This window comes from Pelodiscus sinensis, chromosome 3 (genome assembly GCF_049634645.1).
Source record: "Pelodiscus sinensis isolate JC-2024 chromosome 3, ASM4963464v1, whole genome shotgun sequence".
In the NCBI taxonomy this organism is placed as follows: domain Eukaryota; kingdom Metazoa; phylum Chordata; order Testudines; family Trionychidae; genus Pelodiscus; species Pelodiscus sinensis.
The window spans coordinates 90,961,315-90,984,501 of NC_134713.1; the positions used below are offsets into that span (position 1 = coordinate 90,961,315).

The 23,187-nt window shown below is 39.4% G+C and overlaps 1 protein-coding gene across 7 annotated transcripts in view; it reads right to left on the reverse strand.

The window, feature by feature from the left end:
• Positions 1-4,797: 4,797 nt before the first annotated feature.
• PTPRK (protein tyrosine phosphatase receptor type K) overlaps positions 4,798-23,187 on the reverse strand; it is a 584,676-nt gene continuing 566,286 nt past the window's right edge. For 4 of the 7 annotated variants that reach the window (XM_075924132.1, XM_075924131.1, XM_075924134.1 and 1 more), the window contains 9 exons: positions 21,548-21,717; positions 19,753-19,888; positions 16,030-16,179; positions 15,321-15,494; positions 13,680-13,811; positions 13,304-13,429; positions 11,165-11,328; positions 9,085-9,220; positions 4,798-6,210 (listed from right to left, as the gene is read on the reverse strand). In XM_075924132.1, coding sequence (XP_075780247.1) covers positions 6,157-6,210; positions 9,085-9,220; positions 11,165-11,328; positions 13,304-13,429; positions 13,680-13,811; positions 15,321-15,494; positions 16,030-16,179; positions 19,753-19,888; positions 21,548-21,717 — 1,242 coding nt within the window. In that variant the 3' untranslated portion in view covers positions 4,798-6,156. The remainder of the gene's footprint in view (positions 6,211-9,084; positions 9,221-11,164; positions 11,329-13,303; positions 13,430-13,679; positions 13,812-15,320; positions 15,495-16,029; positions 16,180-19,752; positions 19,889-21,547; positions 21,718-23,187) is intronic. The other 3 variants (XM_075924133.1, XM_075924137.1, XM_075924136.1) reach the window with 1 other exon arrangement.

Genomic DNA, 23,187 nt, shown 5'->3' on the forward strand with positions numbered 1-23,187 from the left:
TGATAAGAGTCACAGAAGAAAGAGTCAAGCTACCCATCATGGACTGGTAAAAGTTCACACTCTTTTGCACTTGACATAAAAATGTGCATGTATTATCACAATCTGGAGGTGCTGTGTTTTTCCAGCTGCTGTTTTGTGTATACAACTGAAAAACTGTAAGATACTCCAAAGCTTGAAAAAAATATTTGTTAAATTCAGAAGAGTATTTTTATATAGTTTATGTTTACTTGCTGGGATGTGAAAAATCTCTTGGTATATGGACTTTCAAATTTAATCCTAACTTCACAAATGATAAAAAGTTATTTTCTGGCTCAGATGGAAGATAGAATTTAGAGAGGCTTACAAAAGGCCTTTGTATGGAGTTTCCTGTCTCAAAAAGGAAGCAAAATATCCATTCTTGGTTGGCCAAGATGAAGTTAATACATATTATTATTAGGTAACGTCTTATGTGCTTAGCATTGTACAAGCCAATCCCCGCATACTGTGGATACAACTCATTACTGGATAAATAATTACATCTCAGAGAAAACAGCCTGCTATGAAAATAAAATAGTCAGATAAGCAACTTGACTGATTATTTCAAACTAATCACAACCCTCACTTTCAGGTCATCCTCATATGATTAATATCCAGCAAACTTTAAAGGAACAAACTTTTATTTCAGGCTGTTAAAGAAATTGCTTATATTTGACCCAGTAATAGGACCCTAACTAAAGGATTTTGCCACTAAACATCTTATTACTGTTATGAAAGTTGCTGGAATTTGTGTGAATGTATATGAATATATGGAATATGAATGGAAGATGTAGCTCTTTTAGCAGGCTCTGAAAATGTCAACTACAATATACAGAAGCAGTTAAACAGATCATTCAATTTGAGACCGTAAACACATCAGTAAACCTTCACAGGTATACATTACTATTCTGGATCGGCAAAGTTAGAGTTCTGTCTATTTCACAAAGGGAAAATATAAGCAATAAACTACATGCAGGTTCTGTTGTGAGACTGGGATCATTTAACTCAGTGAAGACCTTTTTCAGCCACTGGGAAAAAGTACAGTAGAGAATGAGTTACAGTACTTTCCTTTTCAGTACAGAGCAGGGCAATATAAAAGCAGCTTTCATGTTTACTTCAGGATCTCTGGGTTTCTTTTGAAACAGCAGCAGAATGAGGCTTGGAAAGGTTTTTGTATAGTCATTGTGTCAGTCCAAGTGGCCCAGTCCTGTAATGATTCCATAGAAAATTTCTCTCAAGCTGTCTCTTGCAATTTAAGATTTCAGTTCCCTTTGGTGGAGTTTAGGGACATACTAACAGTACTTACCTCGTATCACATCTCTCACTTTGTTGTCTTAAGGCTTACATCTTGGAAATCAGCAAGTCCATTAGTAACAGCACAGTGCAGACCTGCAATGGCTTTTATTTTCATGATTGTTGATATTGAGGGCAACATGATCAGCTCAGGAACACTTTAGTGAGAGCACTTTCTCTCAAAATGTAACAAATGCTGGTGACTGGTCGCACAAGCTCAGAGTAAGGGTTTCAAATCAAAATTGGGAGCTGGTGAATGACCTTGATTCTGCTTTCCAAGAAATCCACTGAAACCTTCAAAAAACAAACAAACAAAAGCAGCCAGATCTTGTTCTATAAGCATTTAGGAACCAGCATATTGAGGACAATCACTTCTTCAGCGTTAGCGCAAAGAATAATTTGCAGCACTACATCCAGTTAAAATTATTTTTGTTGTTCCAGGGTTCTGTTTTCATTGTGCAATATTAAGCCAAATGAGAAACCGTACCCATTTTAGCTCTGACTGATGGGCACGCTAACCCACTGATTATCCTTTATTGTCACACCCTGGTTCTCTCTTACTTTTCATCTCTACTAGCAATTTAACTCAGTTCTACCTTCATGTACTTACAGAGGTAGGCTGTGAGCACTGTGCTCAGACAGCATCTGGAACAGAGCAGAGCAATACCCCCCCAGGAGTTCATAGCTTACCTTCCAATGTTTGTGACCATACTGATGCGAGGCAAGAGGTGGGAGCAGATAAGAGAGAACCGTACTGAGAGAGAGCCCTGATTTTCATGGATTGCTAGTGGGCATGAGCTGACAGGTTGTGCTGTAGGTCCTGATGGCTCTTCTAGAGCCACAAGGAGAAAAAGCATTTCCTCCCCTATGTGCTCTGGGCAAAGGAGAATCCTCTCCCTCAGCTACAAGACCTGTACACTTTATTTTCTTGAAGTGCCTGTTTTGCTCCCTGTAGGGTAGTTGCTGCACATTCCCCCCACTCCTTTTCTTGTATCTTGTCCAGTCATAATGATTAGACCATGAAGCAGCTTCTGCCTTGGAGGAAGGAACTGGTGCTGCTGGTAAGCGAAGTTGGCAGTTGCTGTCATTGGGTAAGAAAAGGAAGGGGAAAGAATCGGTGTAACAATAGAAAATTCTTCCTTCAGATTTTGCTTCCAGTAGCCAGTTCTGATCTAACATTACACATCAGTTTATTATCCACATTCAGAATATGCAGCCTTACAGACTCCATTAGATTTGTATCTTTGTGCAGGAAGAAAGTTTGGATGGGTGAGAAACACTGAACTGATATTGCCATTACAGGTACTCTTGCTTGGCCTGGTAGAGAACAATTTTATGCAAAGTCACTCAGTCAGCAGAGTGTACAGATATGACAGGTTGTTGTCAAAAGATTTACATTTCAGTGGTAAATGACAATTAATTACTCACTCTTGGCAACTACACTACCATGGGTATGTCTACACTGCATTCCTCTTTCGAGAGAGGAATGCAAATACAGCTGAGCGAAATTGCAAATGAAGCGTGGATTTGAATTTCCCGCACTTCACTTGCATAATTGCGTCAGGCTGTTATTTCGAAATACCCTATTCTGAGATAAAAAATGCTGTGTAGACATGGTTATTTCGAGAAAAAAAACCTTTAAAATGAGGTTTAAAGGTTATTTTGAAAGAAGAGTTTTTACTCAAAATAACCATGTCTACACAGCAACTTTTAACTCGAAATAGGGTATTTCGAAATAGCGGTCGGACGCGATTATTCAAATGAAGTGCAGGGAAATTCAAATTCGCGCTTCATTTTCAATTTCGCTCAGCTGCATTTGTATTCCTCTCTTGAAAGGAATACAGTGTAGACATACCCCATGTGGCTTACCCCCGTATTTTTGATTCCATGTAAATTAGGTTTTGCTTTCCAGTTCAGCAAGTGGCAAATGTGGTTCTCAGTTAGGTAAAGCATTTGTCCACCACACTTTATAAGGCCTCACCCCTCCTCACCCCATTGGTCATCAAGTGTTCAGATGTGGTGATCTTCAGTAAAAGCATGTCTGTTTTTACAGGCTGTTTATGGGGCAGGTACTTGAATTGAATGATGAGAGATCTACAGCAGGTGGATGGCATGAAATGTACTGATGGTTGGGAGAGCTTACAATTTTTTAAAAAAAACTATTAAATGGCTTGTTTTTTTGGTAAATGTTTATATAATTCTGAAAGGGAATGTGTGTTTAATAAAAAAAAGTAGAACTATTGAGTTTTGTTTTCAAAGAGACAGCACAGATATTTTTCAAATACCTTGTAAAGCATTAAAGTTGAAGGACTGCAGTTTTCTTCTATAGATCTTTGTGACAGAGTGTGAGTAACCTAGGATTGCCTCACTACCCTGGACATTTTGTAAATACCCCACATTGGTCAAATTAGGAGATGACTGATTCAGCGCATCAGCTGGGAACAGCTAAAAAGGGAGGTATGGTTAAAAGGGAGGCAAAGAAGAAGGCTGGAAAAAAGGACAAAGCAGCTCAAGATCTGAAAGAGATTAGACCTCTCTTCCCACCCTCTCACCTGTTGCCTGTGGAATACATTGAAGCTAAGGAAAAACCTTATGTGATGAAACATGAAGCTGCATAAATCATTGTAAATAAACTGCTCTGTGGTAAACGTACATCAAAGCAAGATCAACAACATTTAGCAATTTAGGGTAATCTGGGCAATATAGTAATTAGGGAGACTTCAAAAGCAGGAGGGAAGTCGTATGCTGCAAAAAGATGCCATGGTGTGAAGACAGAGTGCAGAAACTGGTGGGGTGGGGTAGGGGGCACTTCTTCCATCAGAACATGCCTCTTGTGGGTGGAGGACAGAGAAGTCTCCCACAGAGATTTTAGAAAGTCAGTTTCAAGCAACTGCTCATGTTACAGGATGGCAGACCTAAAAGGAAAGGCAAAGCCTAGGGGAGGAGAGAAAAGTCCCTGAAAGGAAACAAAGAAAAAACTGGTGTGCAGGTTGTGATGGAGTGGCCTAGGGTTGGTTCACCATTCTGTGCATTTTATACATGTTCCTTTGCATAAGTCAAATTGGGAGATAATTATTTCACCAGTTAACAAGGGGATTCAGCTCCCTAGCTAGCTAGATGGTTAAGTGGAAGACACAGGAAGGGGAAAAGGCTGGAAGGACAAATTAGCTCCAGATCTGAGAGAGATGAGAAAATTCTTCCCATCTTCTCATACTCTGCCTAGGGAGCACAAAGAAACATGGAAAAATGGGACCTGAAGCTGCATAAAATCTTGAAATGAAGTGCACTGATGATGGTCTCACCTAAGAGCATGTGGAGACTGCGTGATAAAGTAAATCCAGGATGAGGGAGCATGCCCTGTGATTCTCTTCCTTTGAGCAGAGAGACCCCACTGTTGGAATCCATTAACACTACACTTCAACAACATGACAATTTCTTAACGATAATAAATGAAATGTTATTAAAATAAGCAATAATATGGAATCATCATATCTTTATAAAATGTGTTTAATTCACTCTTACTTTACATTAATATTTATAAGCACCATGTCATTTTCTGTCAATTCCAAAAACAAGAGGAAACTGGAATGATATTGGCTAACAAAATATGTCAAGACTTGTGCACTGTGGATGAAGAATTAAGTAAAAACACATGGTTGTTTTGTACATCAAGACCATAACCAGAATCTGGCATTGATTTATTCAAATTTTGCTTTGTCAAGAGGCCAAAGCTTACATGTCTGTAAACATCAAAATAAACATAATTTAATTTTACAATTTGCTAAACAAACACTTCTTACCCTGAAAGGATACATGTTGTCCTCTTCTCTTGACCTGTGCTTCAAGCATTGTTGAATAATTTGTTCCCCTATAAGTGTAATGGTGCTTAGAACTATTTCCAACATTGTGCAAGTCATAAGCAAGGCCATTTTAATGTGTGCGGTTTCCTTATATATTCCTTTGATCAGTATTTAACTAAAGCAACTGTGAAAAACTATACATTTTCAGCAAAATGTTTTGATTTTGGTCCTATAGTTAAAGACCTTCTATAACCGAATTATTTATGTGGATTTCATTCACAAGCATGTACACAACAAAATCACTGTACCAATGTTTCCTCATCTATGCATAAAAAGTATGCCTTCTACTTACACTAAAACATACAAAAAATAAACTACAAAAATCGTTTACACTTGATTTCAGCAAAAAAAGCTTTCTTCAAGAAAAATGATTTTTTTCAGCCATCAAAAAAGGAATGCAATAAACAATAAATACAATGTGCTTTCTCCATATAGACATATTTACACTTGAGTCTTTGGCTTATGTTGAAATTTCTCTATAAAGAACTTTATGTGATCCAACCATCATTGCACATTAAAAAACGAAGTAAGCCAGTTATATATAGCTGCAACACTTGAAACGTATAAAGACTGAATTTTACTACTGATCTGCACAGTTTTGTTTTACTTTAACAATTTATCAAAAGAAAAACAGAGGAAAAATAATACCATATAGGAAATATTGATACATGCAACAGATGGTGGCTCTATTGTAATTGAGAGATGGCTGCATTTACAAACACCAGAAAGTCCTAATTTGAACAAATCTCTTCTGACTCTGGAATTCATTAAATTTATTTATGTAACACTAAATGTTGATACTGTATACAGGCATAGAAACAGATTAAGTCCTTTTATTAAGATCCACAACTTCATAAGAAAAATACTTTTGCATTTAAATTGTAAAAGTCCCCTTCCCTAAAATTTTTCTTCACAGATTGAACAACTGTTGTCAAGACACAGTTTACTAGCTTCATATATGCGGTGTATTTTGTCTCAGCCATTCTAACTAGGATGACTCAAGGTACTCCAAAGCGACATCATAGCAGAAACGATACTGTTCCTGAAAAAAAAAAGAAAATTAAAGAAACAGTCTAATATATTAAAGAGCAGGGATAACTATTAACAACTATATTTTCTGCCTACTGCTGTGCCATTTTAATCCACACTAGTCTCACATGGCTTTTCTTTAAAATTATTAGCTGCATGATGTCAGCTCTGATTTCAAATTTCAACCTTGCTACCATAGTGGAAAGGAAGAACCAGTCATGCATAACATTAAGCTATTTGCTTCCCTGTGATTTGTTCTTCTTCACTTGTAGTTCCATTTTCTAACAAAGTGGTTCTTCTCCTGAACCACTTCAGCCCCTGTACAACTGACAGCTTCTCTTAAGTCAAATGGCATTTAGCAGCTTACTAGTAATAGCATCTTAATATCATTGTGAGGAAATACTGAGCTGTGATACTAAACTGCATGAGGCCTAAAGATAGTGTTAGAAATTGTGATAAATAATGTCAAATAAATCAGATGATGCATTTAAGTGAGAAGATGAGGAAGTACAGTCAGGAAAGCTGATATTTATTCTTAACAAGGTTATGATTCAACATCAATATTTGGAGAAAAAAAAAACCCAAGAGAGAAGTTGATTAAATTTTACTACCTTTTAAAACCAAATTAAATGAGCCTGCTCTCATGATTTACTTTGGGTTGCACAGTAAGTCAATGTGATCCACTAGCAGGAAGTGGTGGGGATATCTAAAAAGTTTTATTGTGTTGCTCATTTTTGTTATCTGATGATCTTGTTGAATATAGGGCAGATGACAATGCTACCTTGGTTTTCCTGGTTTGTTTTCTACTAACGACTCAACAGCAGCAGCTGCTGTTGTTCAAGAGTTCTGAATAAAATCCCACACAACACCCACCACAGAGAAACACACCTACAGAAATTCAGTAACTGCAGATTAAAACTACAATGCAATTCAGGGCTTTTAAAAAAATAAAGATAATTTACCAGACTCAATATGCAAGGTACACTGGACTCTAATTTTTCATGCGATGTGACCTACCTTTCACTCTCAGCAACAAAATGGAATCAGGCAGCAGTTTTACATGTGACTATCAAAAGCGTGCGGCACACACAACAGTATACTACTTTGAGCACGAAGGCCATGGGCTGGCCAGACATTTCCAGTAACATTCCCCTTATAGCTGTTAACATTCTAGCTATTATATAATCCACTTGGTGCCAGCAGATGGAAGCAATTATAACCCTGGCAAACCAAGTCCTGCTACAGTGTACTCACATCAATTCACTTGTGTATTAGTATAGATCAAAATAATTGTGAGCTGCATAAGAGTGTATTTGGTGATCAAACTTCATGAAAGTAATGGGATGTTATAGGCACTGTTTTTACCTTTTTGTGTCCTGACATAGTATAATGGTTTGAGTAATCATTATCACAAAGTTCCAATTGCCTGGGGCAGTAAGACAGGCTGGAGAGTCTAAGGGAACTGTCTGTAACTCCACGGTAAAACTGATATAGTGAACCAGGAGTTCACATTTGTTACTGGCTTAATGAAATCTAATTATAGAACATGCCATTGGTTTGGGGTATCTAGTCCTAGGGGAATTCTGCAATTGTTGAATTTGGAACCATAGTAAAATTGCAGAATTCACTCTGTTCCTTATAGTCTGCCCAGATGTAGGCACTTCCATTGTGAGTTACTCCAGCCAGTGCAACAGCAACAAAAAATAATTAGGTACATAATATCACATGTACACCTGAAGCCTAGTAAATTCTGACCCAAGAAAAAGGGATGTACAAGGGAAAGCAAACTGCACCCATTTTATTCAATATGCAGTTTCACAGGGTCAGAAGTAATTTTCACTACGCATAAACCATGAACATTTTAAATTTCAATTGGCATATCTGAACTTAGTGCTAGAGGCAACCATCTGCCTGAAAAGTAATAGTATTTGCGACACTGGCTTCTGTCAGCATGAGAGTCAAATGGCAAAAATTCTAAGCCATTTGCCAACCTGCTTGCATGCTTAACCATTTAAGACTCAGTTTTAAGGACTCGTTTTTTCTAAAAGGGCTTCACTCTCTCTTTGCTTTCAGGGGCAGAAGTGTAATATGAATAGCTAAATTATCCAGCTGAGGTGGGGCAGAGGCTAGAGTGTGAAAACAAGAGACTAGTTCAAATCAGGCATCCAACTTGAAAAAAAAACATTTTTTCAGAGCTGTGGTTTGTTAAAGCAAGATTACAATATTAAAAAAAGAAAACTCATTTTAACATTAAAGGTTTCCTGCACCATTTTGGTTCTGTCAGGAAGTAGTTTTACAAACTACCACAAAGATTCAGAAATAGCAACTGTAATTACAAAATACAATATTTCTGCTTCACTGTTTATTCCTCTTAGGAAGAAATGTCTTGGTTTGTAAATTTTAAAGATGGGTTGGTTGAGCAAAATAAGACTATAGTGTTATTTTAACAATGTAGGGTGATGTTATCTTGAGAGATTAGCGTGCATCCTGACTGTTCTTATTTTCCATGAAAAGCATATGACATGGTAGGAGAGAAATGATCTATCAAAACACAGAACCTAGACACTCACAATGCTGTAGTTCCTCAATGTACAATAGGTTTCCAACTACAGGATGTAATAACTCTCAAAGAATAATATTACACTCACTATTGGAATTATACTATGGTGAAACCTGCAGATCTCCTAGCTCTAGTATATGAATTCATATGAATTGACCTGTTTTTGAGCAGAAGATTCAGGATCTAATGCTTTGGGTCACACCAGTGAAACAAACAATTCTCTGTATCACAGGTGAGAATCTTTCAAGTACTCATATTAATATACACTATGCATTATCTTTCTTGCTAAGTGTCTGTCTGTATTCCAATCAACGGGCTATAACTTACCGGGGTTTCTACCATGTTTGGCTTACTGTTCCGTAAAGTCTTTACAGCATGGAAAACATCAACAACATTTTGTCTTTTGACCATCTCAACAACTATGCCGATGGCACAGAACATTCCACTCCGACCACCTCCATTCCTGAACGTAAGCAAAACAACAGAGTTAATACAGCTGTCACACACAAATATATCTGTAACATATACCTGACATTTAATTATGTAGTAATAAATGATGGGGGAGCCAGTAGAGGAAAAACCTCTTTATCAATCTCCTCATAGCTCTTGTTGATGGAGTTTTAAATATTTGACATCACTGCCACTCTTGAAACTGTTTTGAATCAATTGTGGTGTTGCTGAATAGCTCATTATCTAGCCTAGTTATGCTATAATACAGCTTAAGTGAGCAGGAAAAATTAAAAACAAGTGTTATGAATATAAACGGCAACATTTATCATTTTTTCCCCAGCGGGAACTGTTTTAAATCATCAAAAGCTACAAGAGTTTTGGCAGAATATTGCTGGAGTGTGTTGTTGATTTGATCTTTAGAGACGCTGCTAATTTTTTTTGCAACTTTTTTATATTATTTCTAAAGGTTCCTAGAACCGAGGATAGGTGTTTTTTTCACATAAATTTAAATTAAATAAAACAAACTATATGGGTCTGTGGAGACGATATAGTTATTCTGCAATTTTGCAGTTGAGTCAAAAGAGATCTGTGAATACTTAATTTATAAATCTCCTTTTGAGAGCAGTTTATTCAACTGATAAAACTGAAGCTTTAAGTTAAAACACTGTAGAAAAGAGATAAAAAATATGGCTCCCTTCTTTTTCTAAAAGTAGCTCTTTTAAGATTAAATTTAATTGGTTACACATATGGTGGGACTCAATGGATTTTCATCTCTTTTTAAATGACAATGGTAGAAAAAGAAGTATTCATAACATGCTATACATAATTACTTTTCATAAATACCACTACAGATGCGTAACAAAAATGTCTCTGATTTCAGGTACTCATTTTTGATACAGAATGGCACAAAATAACTAATGTGTATATTTGTTGGAAGAGCCCCATTCAAAATACACAAAAACATATGAAAAGTTTCACTATAAATAATCTGTTGCCGCTTAGTACAAAGAAGCATCCTGTTAGATTACTCAATAGTATAATGGTGCTGTATCAGAAGTCACTTGTGTACCCTCATTATAGCCACATGGAAAAGAGTGCTATTAGGTGTAAAAGGTCAGGAATCCTAAAAAATCCAGCAAAAGAGAACACGTCTAACCAGCCTCTCCTACGGTGCTCATCTTCACAACATATAGGCCCTAGTCTGAAGTGGGTGCCAAGAACCAGGGCCAAAATTGAAGGAAACAAAATAAGACACATCAGTGGTATAAGGCAGATTGGAACACTAGGGTGGGCGGGCAAGGACAAGAGGGTGAGGCAGGAGCCATCATGGGTATCTCTCCCCACCTCCAGCACTACTGCTGGGGAATGGGATTGGGAGCTTGCAACAATTGTGTGGAACTCCCCAGGGAGTGAGGGCAGGCCATGGGCAGGAGTGCCAATTGGGTGGAGCAGGGCAATTCCTTCTACCCAGACTCTGCTCTGCAGCAAGAGTACCAGACTACTGAGCAGAACAGAAGGTACTCAGGCCCACCCAAAGCAACACTATTGGGACACACAAAGTAGAATGTACTAAAAGGAACATTGGCTTGAACTTAAAATAATGAATTGGATGTACACAGTCTAAGGCTATGCCTAGACTGCCAAGCTTCCCGGAAAAACTGCCGCATCCAAGGAACATGTCCGTCTTTTCGGAACAGTTTCTGAAAAAGTGGACGTGTTCTTTCGGTATCCTTGTATTCTTCTCGGTGAGAGGACTAAGGGATGTTCTGAAAGAGGAGTTTTTTCCAAAATTTGTAGACAGACCAAATTTCAGAAAAACTTCTTTCGTAAAAAAACTGGAAAAAGATATGCAAATTATGGTTTGCAATTTGCGTATCTTTTTCTGACTTTTCTCTGCAGTGTACACATAGCCTAAGATGCAACCATATACCCAGTTGGCCATAACAATATTACTCACAGACAGTGAATGATAGTTCGGCCTTCGCCTTCTTCACATTCTTCTTGCCATTTTTCAACCTGAAGAATTAACTTCAAGAATGACCGCTTGGAGCCTGGAACGTCTCTGTGAGAAGCCCATCCCAAATACTGGAATTGCTGCACCATCAAATAGCCTTCCTGTGGCTGATGGAAGCCAAACCACTTTACATTAAAATGGCACATTTAAAATCAGTTTATCTTATCTGTTTAGTTTTCATCATGTGAAACTAAATCAACTAAAGTATATATTGCAAACAAATTCCATTACAAGTATGTGCTGAGCATACATATAAAGAGACAGCACAAAGGTATCTGTATAAGTATTACAGAAATAAGGCACAATGAAACAAGTTTAAGAAGAAAATGTTTTGGAGTTGCAATTAGAAAGATATCAACATTTATAGGGATATTAATTTAACCACTTCTAAATAAACATATTCCTCTGGATGCTAAATAGAATTACCTCCCCCCCACCCCAAAAAAACCTAGCCTTCTCTACAAAATCAATTAAAAAGCCTGTTGTTGACCTGGTAGAAATGCAGCAGCTCTACAGCGGTACTTATCCTGACTGAAAGTATTTCCAGTTACAAAAACAAGAATAAATGATGGTGGTGTACAAGAATGTTTTTGCTTGATTGGAGTCTGCTCCTTTTTGCCAGCCAATGGCAAATCTCTGAGCTTTTCCTAAACTGGGTTTTAGATGCAAAAAGTTCTGGGGTGGCTCAGAATGTTTAAAAAAAAAAAAATCTGCTGTACCCATATGTGCTGAAGAAAAAATAACTCACTCCAGTTTCATGTAGCAGGGGCAGGCAAAAATGGAAGGAGATGTGGGGCCCTGGGAAAGAAAGAGATGGTGCAGAGAAAGTTTCACAGGAAAGGGAGATGGGAGAGAGATGGAAGAAACAAAAATTAAAAAACAAAAAAAAGAGAAGAAAAGGAGAGAATGAAAATAAGAGATGGAACAAGTGAAAGAGACGGTAACAAAAAACCTACAAAATGTAAGATATGAAAAAGGACTACAACATGATAATTTAATGTATTACTATTGCTACATTGTATTGAATTTCCCAGACAGAACAAGGAGAGTTGAAAGATATAAACATTTTGCTCAACCAAAGCATAGTGCTAGAATAAAACATGGCCCACTTCTGAACCATCCATGAAAAGAGTTTGAAAATCAAAAGCTGACAGAAGAGTCTTTTCAAACATTTTAGTTTCCCCATATTCATTTCATTATCATCATCATTTATGAGTTACTTCACAGACACACTGTTGAAATTTGATTTCTAAATATGAGATGTAACAAGTGAGGGTACTACAAAGTGGCAGATGTTTAAAATAGCACAACTTATTGGTTCTCACATTTTCTTTAACTTAGTACATACAAGAAGCATGGCAGAAATGAGTTTTTAGTGGGCATCTGAAGAAGGTGGTAGCTGGTAAACAGTGTTTGAGGGAGTACTGAAATAATGCAGGACAACATGAAAGTAGGCAGATGATAATATGAAAGTAGACAGAGATGATAATGGTTAAAAGAGATTAAAAGTTCATCAATAACAATGTAAGTTTTGGAGTTGGAGAGAACATGTTAGTAAATCTAGGTCAGGGCAGAATGTCTCAAGAACATCCAAAACTAAAATAACTTTAAGAGACTTTTCACATGTATTTAGTAGAATGTCATAATGCTTCTATTTTATGTTGTGGTTCTTGCACCGCGAGGCGTAAGTTACATAACCACAACTGCTCTTTAGATATGCTTACTTACGATTTCATGTAAGAGTTAGACAATGAAATATTGCTTGTGTCCATTAAAGAGTCACTGCTCATCTTCCTGAATTTTTTCATTGTACACTGACTAAATTTTGAACTCTTCCATTACATTTGTATGATGATATATTACGTTCAGTATAGTGGATAATAATAGTTTACCGTAATGTTCTCCAAACCTAGTATGGAATTTTATAGGCAGTTGTAGAAAGATAGTTAAATCCTAGGAACTACATGTTTAATTCTCTTCTCCTTAATATATGAAGAGAATTAATATTGTATATGTAGTATTATTTAACATTTACAACTCCACAACAGCCTGGTGAGCTGTTATCTTTAGGATAATGCTTACTCTTGTTAGATTGCATATCCTGAAAATTCTGTTTATTACATCACAATCCATTGAACAAGACATGCATTCCACTTGAATGGGACCATATCTCAGCATTCCTTCTTCAGGCCAATACTGTGGACAGCCCTGCTCAAGAATAAAATGGATATAATTAAAATTTAAGTTATACCATGAATAGTATTTCATTATTGTAACACCACACTTTATAGTAGACTAATAGACATGTTAATACTAATTGGTTATTGAAGAAAAAAGCCACGGGTATTTACATTGTAATTGCAATGAAACTGCACTATAATTACACCCACCCTATTACAAAGTGCAACCACCTTGATGCATTAATTTGTTCAAAGAAATCCTATGTACAAACACTAACCTGGGCTAAATCAACTTCATTTAACATTACGACAGAGGTACAACCATAGTCGTACACTAATCTCCAGAAATCTTTCACAGTGTTTGGCAAAGGATGTTGTGTGACAATGAAAGCAGCTGGTTGCCTGTAGCTCTGTAAAGAAAATGGGTGAATAAGGAATGTTAGGAAAAAAAACACTACATAACAATTATGCAGTCTGGGCCTCTTGGCAACATAAATAAAACAAAGCCGTGGCATAAAATCAAGCAGTTTTAGCCAAAACAACTATTCAGACAATAAGATATTTTAAAGTGGAAAAAAAAGAACAAGTCACAGTAATCATACTTGTATTTTATCATATGCATAAGCCCCCTTTAAGTTAACCACTTAAATGTTGAGCCCATTGTTGCATTCTTTGCTGAATTGAAGTTAATATTGGGTGCATTCACCATAGTTTCAGATTACTTTAGAATACTTGGAAGTCAAGGTAGAGATGTATTAGTCCTATTTTACAGAGGGAGATATTGAGGCACAGAAAGATTGATTTAGCGTAGTTCACATAGGAAGTCTGTGACGTAGCCAGGAACCTGACCTAGATCTTGAGTCACCGGATGGTGTGTTAAGCATGAGGTCATCTTTCCTCTCCTACTGAGCCTAAGCCTTTTTTCTCCTATTTCTTTGGGCTGACAACAAAAAGTTTTTAAGGATTTTTTTTTGTACTTTTAAGAATTTATTGGGGAAGTTTTTTGGCATATTACACCAGCAGGTTACTTTATGCCATGTGGAAATAATGATACCTGAACCACTGGCAGTTATTTCTAAGACAGAGAAGACTGGTAACTAGGGGTTAATTTCCAATTGTAAGGACACTGCTGCACAGGTACTGGTGTAACTCAGGGTACACTGCCTCCTACTGCAACTGCAATACTCCTGATAGAGCAGCTCTCGTCCTATCTCCTGACGGTAGCAGTCCATGTGGCTGCCAGGGGGGGATTTCTGGCCTGACAGTACATAGACCACAGGCAGCAGAGAGGAAGTATAAAGCAACCAGGCAGGCTTTGATGAGATTCATCTCCTGAAGGCAGAGAATAGAGCTGTTCATATCTAATCCCTATAGCCTCCCGTTTATGATGTCCCTGCAACACATGAGTTGCAAGTAAGCAGGAGGAGACACAGCACAGGGAGCTAGAGTGGAACTGTTATATCACAGCACATTTGGGGGTGTGGGTTCTGAGGTGGAAAGGATGGAGTAGCTTCCTTCCCCCCACTCCAACTAATATGGAATTGCTACCCACAATTTATTAGCAAAGGGCTCAGATGAGCAATATTCATTTCCAGACCAGGGACAGATTTGAAGATGCTAGCTCTTATGAGCCTGTAGCAATGGAGATTTAATACAGTACCCTTAAAAAGGGGAGTTCCCAGCTTTCCAAGGGATCACACAAGCACTGAAACGTCTGAGATATCTAACCTTGCACAGGAACAACAAAAGTTAGTGGTTTTTAAAAATGTTGTCAAGATTTTCTTCTCTCTTCATTGTTGAGCCTTTTTACTGAACACTACAGGAAGAAAGAATTACGCTTTCTTTAACCAGTAAGAGTTCTTTCTCATATTACACAGCTTTTCATGGCATGTTACGTAGACAAAGGAGATGTCTCTTACATCCATAAGAGCAGCATTGATATAGTTGCTGCTCTCCCCATCAATAGTAATTAAGAAAGGCAGACATCTGTCAGGTGGCAGCATATCCATGAAGCGATTCTTGTCATGATTCCTTGGCAAGCAGGCGATGCTGCAATCTTCAGCTTGCAGCCGAGGGGTCACAGAATTCAGAGTCTAAAGAGCAGAGGGAATCACTGTCACGTTATGGTGCATCATACAGAAAGGGTTATGGAAATTAATTTGTTTTTATTAAAAATGTTTCCATGTGGGAATCGTGAAAAATCATAAGCAAGCAAGAGCATGTGTCTGCTTGAGAATCTTGACATTTTTTTTAGTTAAAATGAATGAAAGCTCAGATATGAAGTCACAGCAGAAACTGCTGAATAGATCCTTTAAATGCATCCCCTTTAACATGCAACCCAAAAGGAAGAGCTCATACACAATATACCCCCATCCTGCCAGTTCAAGGTCAGTACGGTTCATTATAGTCAGCAGTCTACTGCAATTATGATCTAAGACAGGTATTTCATATTTAAGGGTGACTTGTAAAGCACATGATAAAAGAAAAGGGTGCTATATTATGTTAAACAGAAGAAGAGGACAAAGGTTATGAATGTGATAGGAAAGCTTTTTTCTTGAAAATAAATTATATGTAGCTAGAGGCAAAAAAGTTGCTATTCTGTGAAGAGCTACCAGTATCTGTAAATACCTGAAATTCATCTTTGAGATGTGAAGAGTTTGTCTGAGAGTCTATTCTAATCATATCAAAATATGCAGCTTTGAATTCACAGACAGGGATGGCAGTTTCTCCACATAAGCAAGCTTCCAGAATGGCATCATGAATAAAGATGTACTGTTCCTACCAAAGGGAAAAAGAAAAAAAAAGCAGCAATTCAAAAACAAGAAAATCTGATTTTTCTTCAAGATAAGCAGATATTCCCCCTCTACAAATTGTATTTAAAGCAGCTTCCATCAATCCATTGCACACTGTTTTAGCACCTTAAGTACAGTACACTCTGCGCCTAACTGGGATGCTGTGAATGGGTATGTTTCCCTCAGAATCAACTTAAGTCCTGCAACAATAAGAGTATCAGTGCACTAATTTGCTTAATGGGAGAATTTTCAGGTGATTTTTGTGCTGCATAGATCAGTGTGGGTGCATCTACACAGCACCATAACTCAAAATAAGATACACAATTTGCTTAGCTCAAACTGAGAATCTCATTTCGATGCTATTTTGAAATAGATTATTTCGTCATTTGGTGCTGTCTAGACAGCACCAAATTTCAAAATAAAGCACTATTACGAAACATCCCTTACTCCTCGTAGAATGAGGTTTACGGGCACATCGGAATAGTCAGCCTGAAATAACAGGCTTGCTGTGAAGACGCGGGATAGCTATTTCAGGGTACTCCGGTATCCCAAAATAGCGTGGCAGTGTAGTAGTACCCACATGTGAGAAACAGTTTCATACTGGTTCTGCCTATTTGCTTCCTTAAAAGCAGCTTCCAGACCCATGATACATACAGATAGCATATAAAATGCTTCAAGCACTACCTGGTCCTGCCAATTATGTGGTATATTTCATGCTAATTATATACCTGCGGTCTGGTATATCTAGTGTCTCTCAGCTAGAACTAGGCAGGCAACAGACTCAGCATTATGCCAATACAGGAGATGTTGCCTCCTCATTCTGTTGTCTTGTCTTGTGAATCGGTCAGCTGCATTATTATTCGGACCATGTCTTTTGTCAAATATTATACAACACCCACAGTATATGAGTCACATCAGAGAGATAGTAGAAGACACAGTCTTTACCCACAAAGGTTTTAAAATCTAAGAATAGACAAGTTGTAAGAAACAACTGGGAGAGCAAATGAAAGGGACAATAAGATTGTGTGAACACTTCATGATGGTGGCAATTATTGCTAAGTTATTAGAGAAAATGGTCACTAACCTTTCGGTATTTGTTGAGATGTGTTGCTGCTCATATCCATTCCATGTTAGATGGGTGTGCATCATTTGCACCTCTGCCAGATATTCTTCCCTTAGTGATATCTGTCAAGCCAGCTTTGACATCCTCTAATGTTGCATGCTTATATGCCAATTTCAAGAATGCCCTCAGTTCCTTCTAGTCCTTAACTAGATTAGACTACAGGGGCAGAGGGTGGGCTGTGGAATGGACATGAACTACACACTTTGAAGACCAACAGTTATGGAAAGATTATAACTATTTTTTCTTCTTCTAGTGCTTGCTCATGTTCATTCCATGGTAGGTACCCCAGGAGTTGGGCTTAGAGTTCACAGACTTGCTGACAGCATCACTGCTCTCCCAAAACACATCCCAGGCATGTTGGGTGATGATGTAGTGAAATGCAAAAGTATGTACCAATGACCAGATTACGTCCATGCAGATGTCCTGGATTGGGAACTGAGAGAGGAACATTACTGATGAAGCCTGGAGTCTTGGCCTGGTTGATATGGAATTGTGACACCGCCTTTGGCAGGAGGGCTAGGTGAGGGTGCAGTTGAAGAACACTATTTAAGGTGGTTCTGATGTAAGGGCCTTGACTTCAGAGACTCTTGTGACCAAGGTGATTGCTGCTAGGAAGGTGATCTTCCAAGAGAGAAGCAACAGGGGCCACAATGTTAACAGTTTGAAGGGGGAATCCACGAGTCTTGACAGAACCAGATTTAAGTCTCATGGAGGGATCAGGTTACAGACCTAAGAACGGAGCCTCTCCTGTCCTTTAGAAACATATAGTCATGCTGTGGGCAAACACTGACCTTCCATTCACCAGTGGGTGGAAGGCTGAGATGGCTGCTAAGTGCACTTTGATAGACAAAAGGAACCTAGCCCTATTGCTTTCAGAGGAGCAAGCTGTCCAAGACTGAAGGAAAGACTGAGACGGAAAGAGAGCGTGTTGAGATGCCCACTTTGAGAAGCCCTTCCGTTTAGCCCTGGAGGTAGCCATAGCAGATGCCTTTCTACAACGTAACGAGATATGTTAGATGTATTATGAGCAAGCCTGTTTTTCTGGGTTTGGCCATGAAGCATCCTTACAGCTGGGGCAGGGAGGAGAGGTTCAGGTCTTGTGATATTAGGTCTGAACAGAGTGGGAGAGTGGAGCTGATACTGAAAAATCCAGAAGCATTCCAACTGAGAGTTGGCATGGCCATGCTGGGATTATCAGAATTACTCTTGGCTTCTTTGTTAGACTTTTAACAAAGCTGAGGGAGCATAGATAAGGCACAGAATCAGCAATCTGTCCACAGGAGCAGGAATGCATTGGAGGGGAAGGCTGAGTTGTGTCCAGACAGCGAGCTAAACTGATGGCATTTTCTCTTCTGGCTGGTAGTGATCAGGTCCACCTGGAGAGGCCCTCACCTTTGGATGATGAATGTGGTGACCTCCACGTAAAGGGCCCACATATGGTTTGAGGAAAGGGATCAGCTGAAGTGATCTACCAGTACAGGATCCAGGGAGATGTGACCCCTTGAGATGAATTTTGCACAGCCAGACAGATGGCCTTCCTGCTGAAGATCAGACATCATCCTGCTTGTTGATACAGAACATGGATGTGGTACTGCTTGTCAGGACTTGCACCATGTTGCCTGGATCTGGGGAAGGAACACTGGGCAAGCTAAGTGTACTGCCCCGAACTCCCTGAGGTTCATGTACAGGGAGAGGAGTTCTTACAACTAGAGGCCTTGAGTACTGAGTTTGTTGAGGTGGGCTTCCCACCACAGATCTGACACATACAAGATTAAAACTCTAATGGTTGAGAAGCAATAAAGGGAAACAGTATCATTACCTATCTTGGGTCTTTCCATCAAGATAGGTGAAGACTAGGGGAAGAACTGTGTACACCAGAGTCCAACTGGTGTCTTCTCAGATGCTAGCCATGTCTGCAGGAGCCTGAGGCAAAGTCTTGCATGCCAAAGTCCATGTTGCCATATACCCCAGTAGTTTAAGTCAAACCTAAGCGGTCATAATTAGATGGACCATAACAGTGGATATCAGGTCCAATGTGGTCTAGAATCAGGCTTCTGGCAGAGAGGCCTTGGCTTGAATCGAGTCAAGCATCACACCCTAAAAATACTATTTTCTGAGCCAGGGAAAGAGTTGATTTTTGTTCTTTTATCAGCAAGTCCAGCACCTGGAAGGTGGCTTGGACTGTACTGATGCTGGGGCATGTGGAAGCTGCTGGGCTCTCTTGTTCTGGATTGAGTGGGCTCCAGTTTGGGACCAGGCAAAGGGCTGTGTGCTCTTCGCTCCACAATGCTGTTCCTATTCAGAAATTCCTCTTGCTATGGATAAACAGCTAGGAAGGACTGATTAAGAGGATTCTGTTGTAGTGATTACAGGAACAAAATTCTGACTTAATGCATCTAGGAAAGCATTAGACCCATTGCAAATAAGCTGCCATACCTCTGTTTGTACCATGTTGATGCGACGTGACCGTAGGGCTTTGACACAATTGTAGATGTCCACAACACCTTCTCTTTCTGCCATGTCTAACATAATGTCAATCACAATGTAACAGCCAGTTCGTCCAGCACCAGCACTGGAAAGAATTAGGAAACTATTTTCAGAGTACTCCCCACAACTCAGAAAATCCTCCCCACAAATTCAACAACCAGTTCGAACTAGGGAGGCTAATGTAGGCATTCGAACTTGCAAATGAAGCCTGGTATTTAAATATCCCGGGCTTTATTTGCATGTTCCCATCCAGTCGCCATTTTTAAATGCCACTAGTCCGGACTAACTGCCCACGGATACACGCAGCAGTTAAACGGTAATTTAAAACAAGTCATTAGTTTGAATTACCTGTTACTCCTCCTGGAATAAGGTGTAACAGGTCATTTGAACTAAGGAATTAGTTCAAATTACCGTTTGTAATTCGAACTAAGGAATTAGTTCGAATTACCATTTAATCGCCACGTGCAGTTAGTCAGGACTAGTGGCATTTAAAAATGGCAACCGGACAGGAACATGCAAATAAAGCCCGGGATCTTTAAATACCGGGCTTCATTTGCAAGTTCGAATGCCTACATTAGCCTCCCTAGTTCAAACTAGGGGGCTAGTGTAGACATACCCTAGTACATGCTTGGAACATTAATATAAGTTCTCATACATATCTTTCCAAACATTACCTAATCTCCAGTTCCCCCATTTAGTATTCACAACAACATTAAAACACACATGAGATGTGTATAACTCAATAGCAAAAACTTTTCCAACAGATCTCAGATTATGTAAAAACAGTATTGGTGAGGTTCCTTTATGGCGTCTCAGAATATCCCTTCATGGCCCAGAAAGAAACCTGTACAGGTTGAACCACTCTAAAATGGAAATTTGGTCCTGTTCAGGGACCAGAGTGCTTTGGGGCAGGACCGGCAGCAGGAGCCCTGCAGGATCTGGGAGCCCAGCCAGGCTGGCTAAGGGGAGACAATGGCTGGGAGCCTTGCTGCAGGAGTCTCGCTAGGCCAGTGGCAGGGTGGCCAGTGTACCAGTGGCCAGGGGCCAGGAGTCATGGCATGGCAGTAGGCTGCTGGTGGGTTGGCAGGGCAGCAGGGAGAAGCCAGCAGGAGGAGGAGAGCTGTCTGGGAGGCTGGTGACTAGGCCAGGAGTGGAGCCGGGTTGGGAGGCCAGTGGCAAAGGAGCCAGAAATGATCTTCCCTGGTCCGGCAAAATCCCTTGTTTGGGACCAGTCAGGTGCTGAGGGTGCTGGACCTGGGAGGTCCAACCTGTAGTAACCAACTTGTTAATCGGACAGAGATCTTCAGGATGACTATGCTCTTTATGGAACTAGTTCAAATCATTTTTATTCAGAGACATTAAGGGGAGCCATTCCTTTCCAGGGACAATTTGAATAAGAAAGTTTGGCTCTAAAATGTAGAGAGCCATGTGGATAACTGTTCCCAAGAGACACTACAGCCCATGTAGAGGAACATGGGCCCATCATGTCCAGGAGCCAGAGTCCAGAGCCGGCAGCATGGTTGTACCACCCAAATGCCGCCCTGGCTATGTCTACACTGCAGAGTTTTTTACTAGAATCTAGCTATGTTTAAATATTCTAATACCTAGTTCTGCTTCCAGTGTGGGCAGGGCATTGAAAGAGGGAATTAACTCCAAAAGATTAGACAACAAAAAGACAAAGCTCACAACTTCACAAGAGACCACTATACAAGATCACATATAAAGTTGTAGAAAATTCATCTACCTCTTCTCTACACACCTGCAATGTACAATAATAGGCCCAGCACTAGGAGGGTTAGACAATTTGACTCGACGTATAAATGAAAGGAGGCCCGTGGCATTGTAAGGAACTCCATGATCTGGCCAGCCTGTGAAATGGAACTGTTTAAGTTCACGGATTTCATTGTAACCTCTCTGTCAAAGACAAAAATAATATTTCAAAAGAGGTTATTAAACTCAAAATATTCAACACCTCAAATATTCTCTGAGGTAAGCAATGACAACACTGCTAGAATCTACATACTATCTTCTCAAACTGATTTAAGCAAAGAACATGGTATTTTTTTATTTAAAGGAAAACTGATTTTACAATAGAATATAAATATGGCTATTAATAAATTGCTGGATCATCTTTATTACATGTACATAAAAAAGGCAAAATCTATTCTAAAAACTGCCTTGTATCTCATCACATAAGGCAGAAGCGGAGAACCTTTTTTTGGTTGGGAGCCACTGACCCATAGAAAAGTCAGTCGGGGGCTACACTAAAGTGAGAAATCAGAGGAAAAAATCCAAAACAGAAGTACCTCACTGACATGGCCCCTGACTGAGAAGCAGAAAGACACTCCCCCACATTCCCCTCACATAGCAGAGCCTGGGGGGGAGGAGGGAAGAAGGGCAGCACAGGCTAGCAGATTTTTTTGTGGGGGGAAAAGCCTCCAGGCAGCACTTAACTGCGCCAGCAGAGGTGGCGGTGGGGAAGAGGAGGAGCAGCAGTGCATGGAGCCCTTTCCTCCTCCATCAGGCAGAGTCTGTAGATAGGATCTGGCTCTGGTTTGTCTGACTCCAGCCTGTAAGGCACAGGGCTCCTCCCTCCACAGTGGGGAGCCAGTGCTGGCACTCCAGACCCACAGGGGCAGCTGGAGTGTCAAGAGTGGGTTCTCCAATACTGGGGGGGCGGAGCCCCAAGCTTCGGGGGCCAGATCCAGGCAAGCCAGGGGCTGGAGCCAACCCATGGGCTTTAGGTTTCCCACTGTGACATAAGGCTTAAACTGTATAATGGTTCCATAGTGTGATATTTTGATAATGTACTGTAAATCTGAAACCCATAATACTTCTATGTGCTATTAAAGGATGCCAGACCAACTGTTCTAGTATTTTTTGGAGTCAACACAAAAAAAAAAACATTTACTGATGTTGCTATATATAATAATATGATTCCCCAAATGATGCAGACAGGCCGAACAGTTATACTGGAAGACTACAGCTGTTCCACAACAGCTAATATTTGCTGCCTCATATTAATTGATGTTAATAGTCTACCTAATGAACAAGTCAGGGTATTGGAGCAACATTAACTCCTGTAAGGGTGAGGTCATGCCTCAGTGAATGGAAAGCTGTTAAGAATAATGTACTTGGGCCCAGCACACAGGTTCATTTTTAAAGTCAGAAGGGAAACAAAACAAATTATTGAAATCCAAAAGCTTTGGATATATGAATTACTGGGAACCAGCAGTGCAACATATTCTTCCCATGTTAAAATAAATTCTGCATTATGGAATTGTTAATTAGAATGATTTGGCATTGTACTTGATTATGTGAAAGACACTATTTAACAAACTGAGCTGAAAGGAAGCAATACTCTGATGTCTTTCAAAGGCCTTA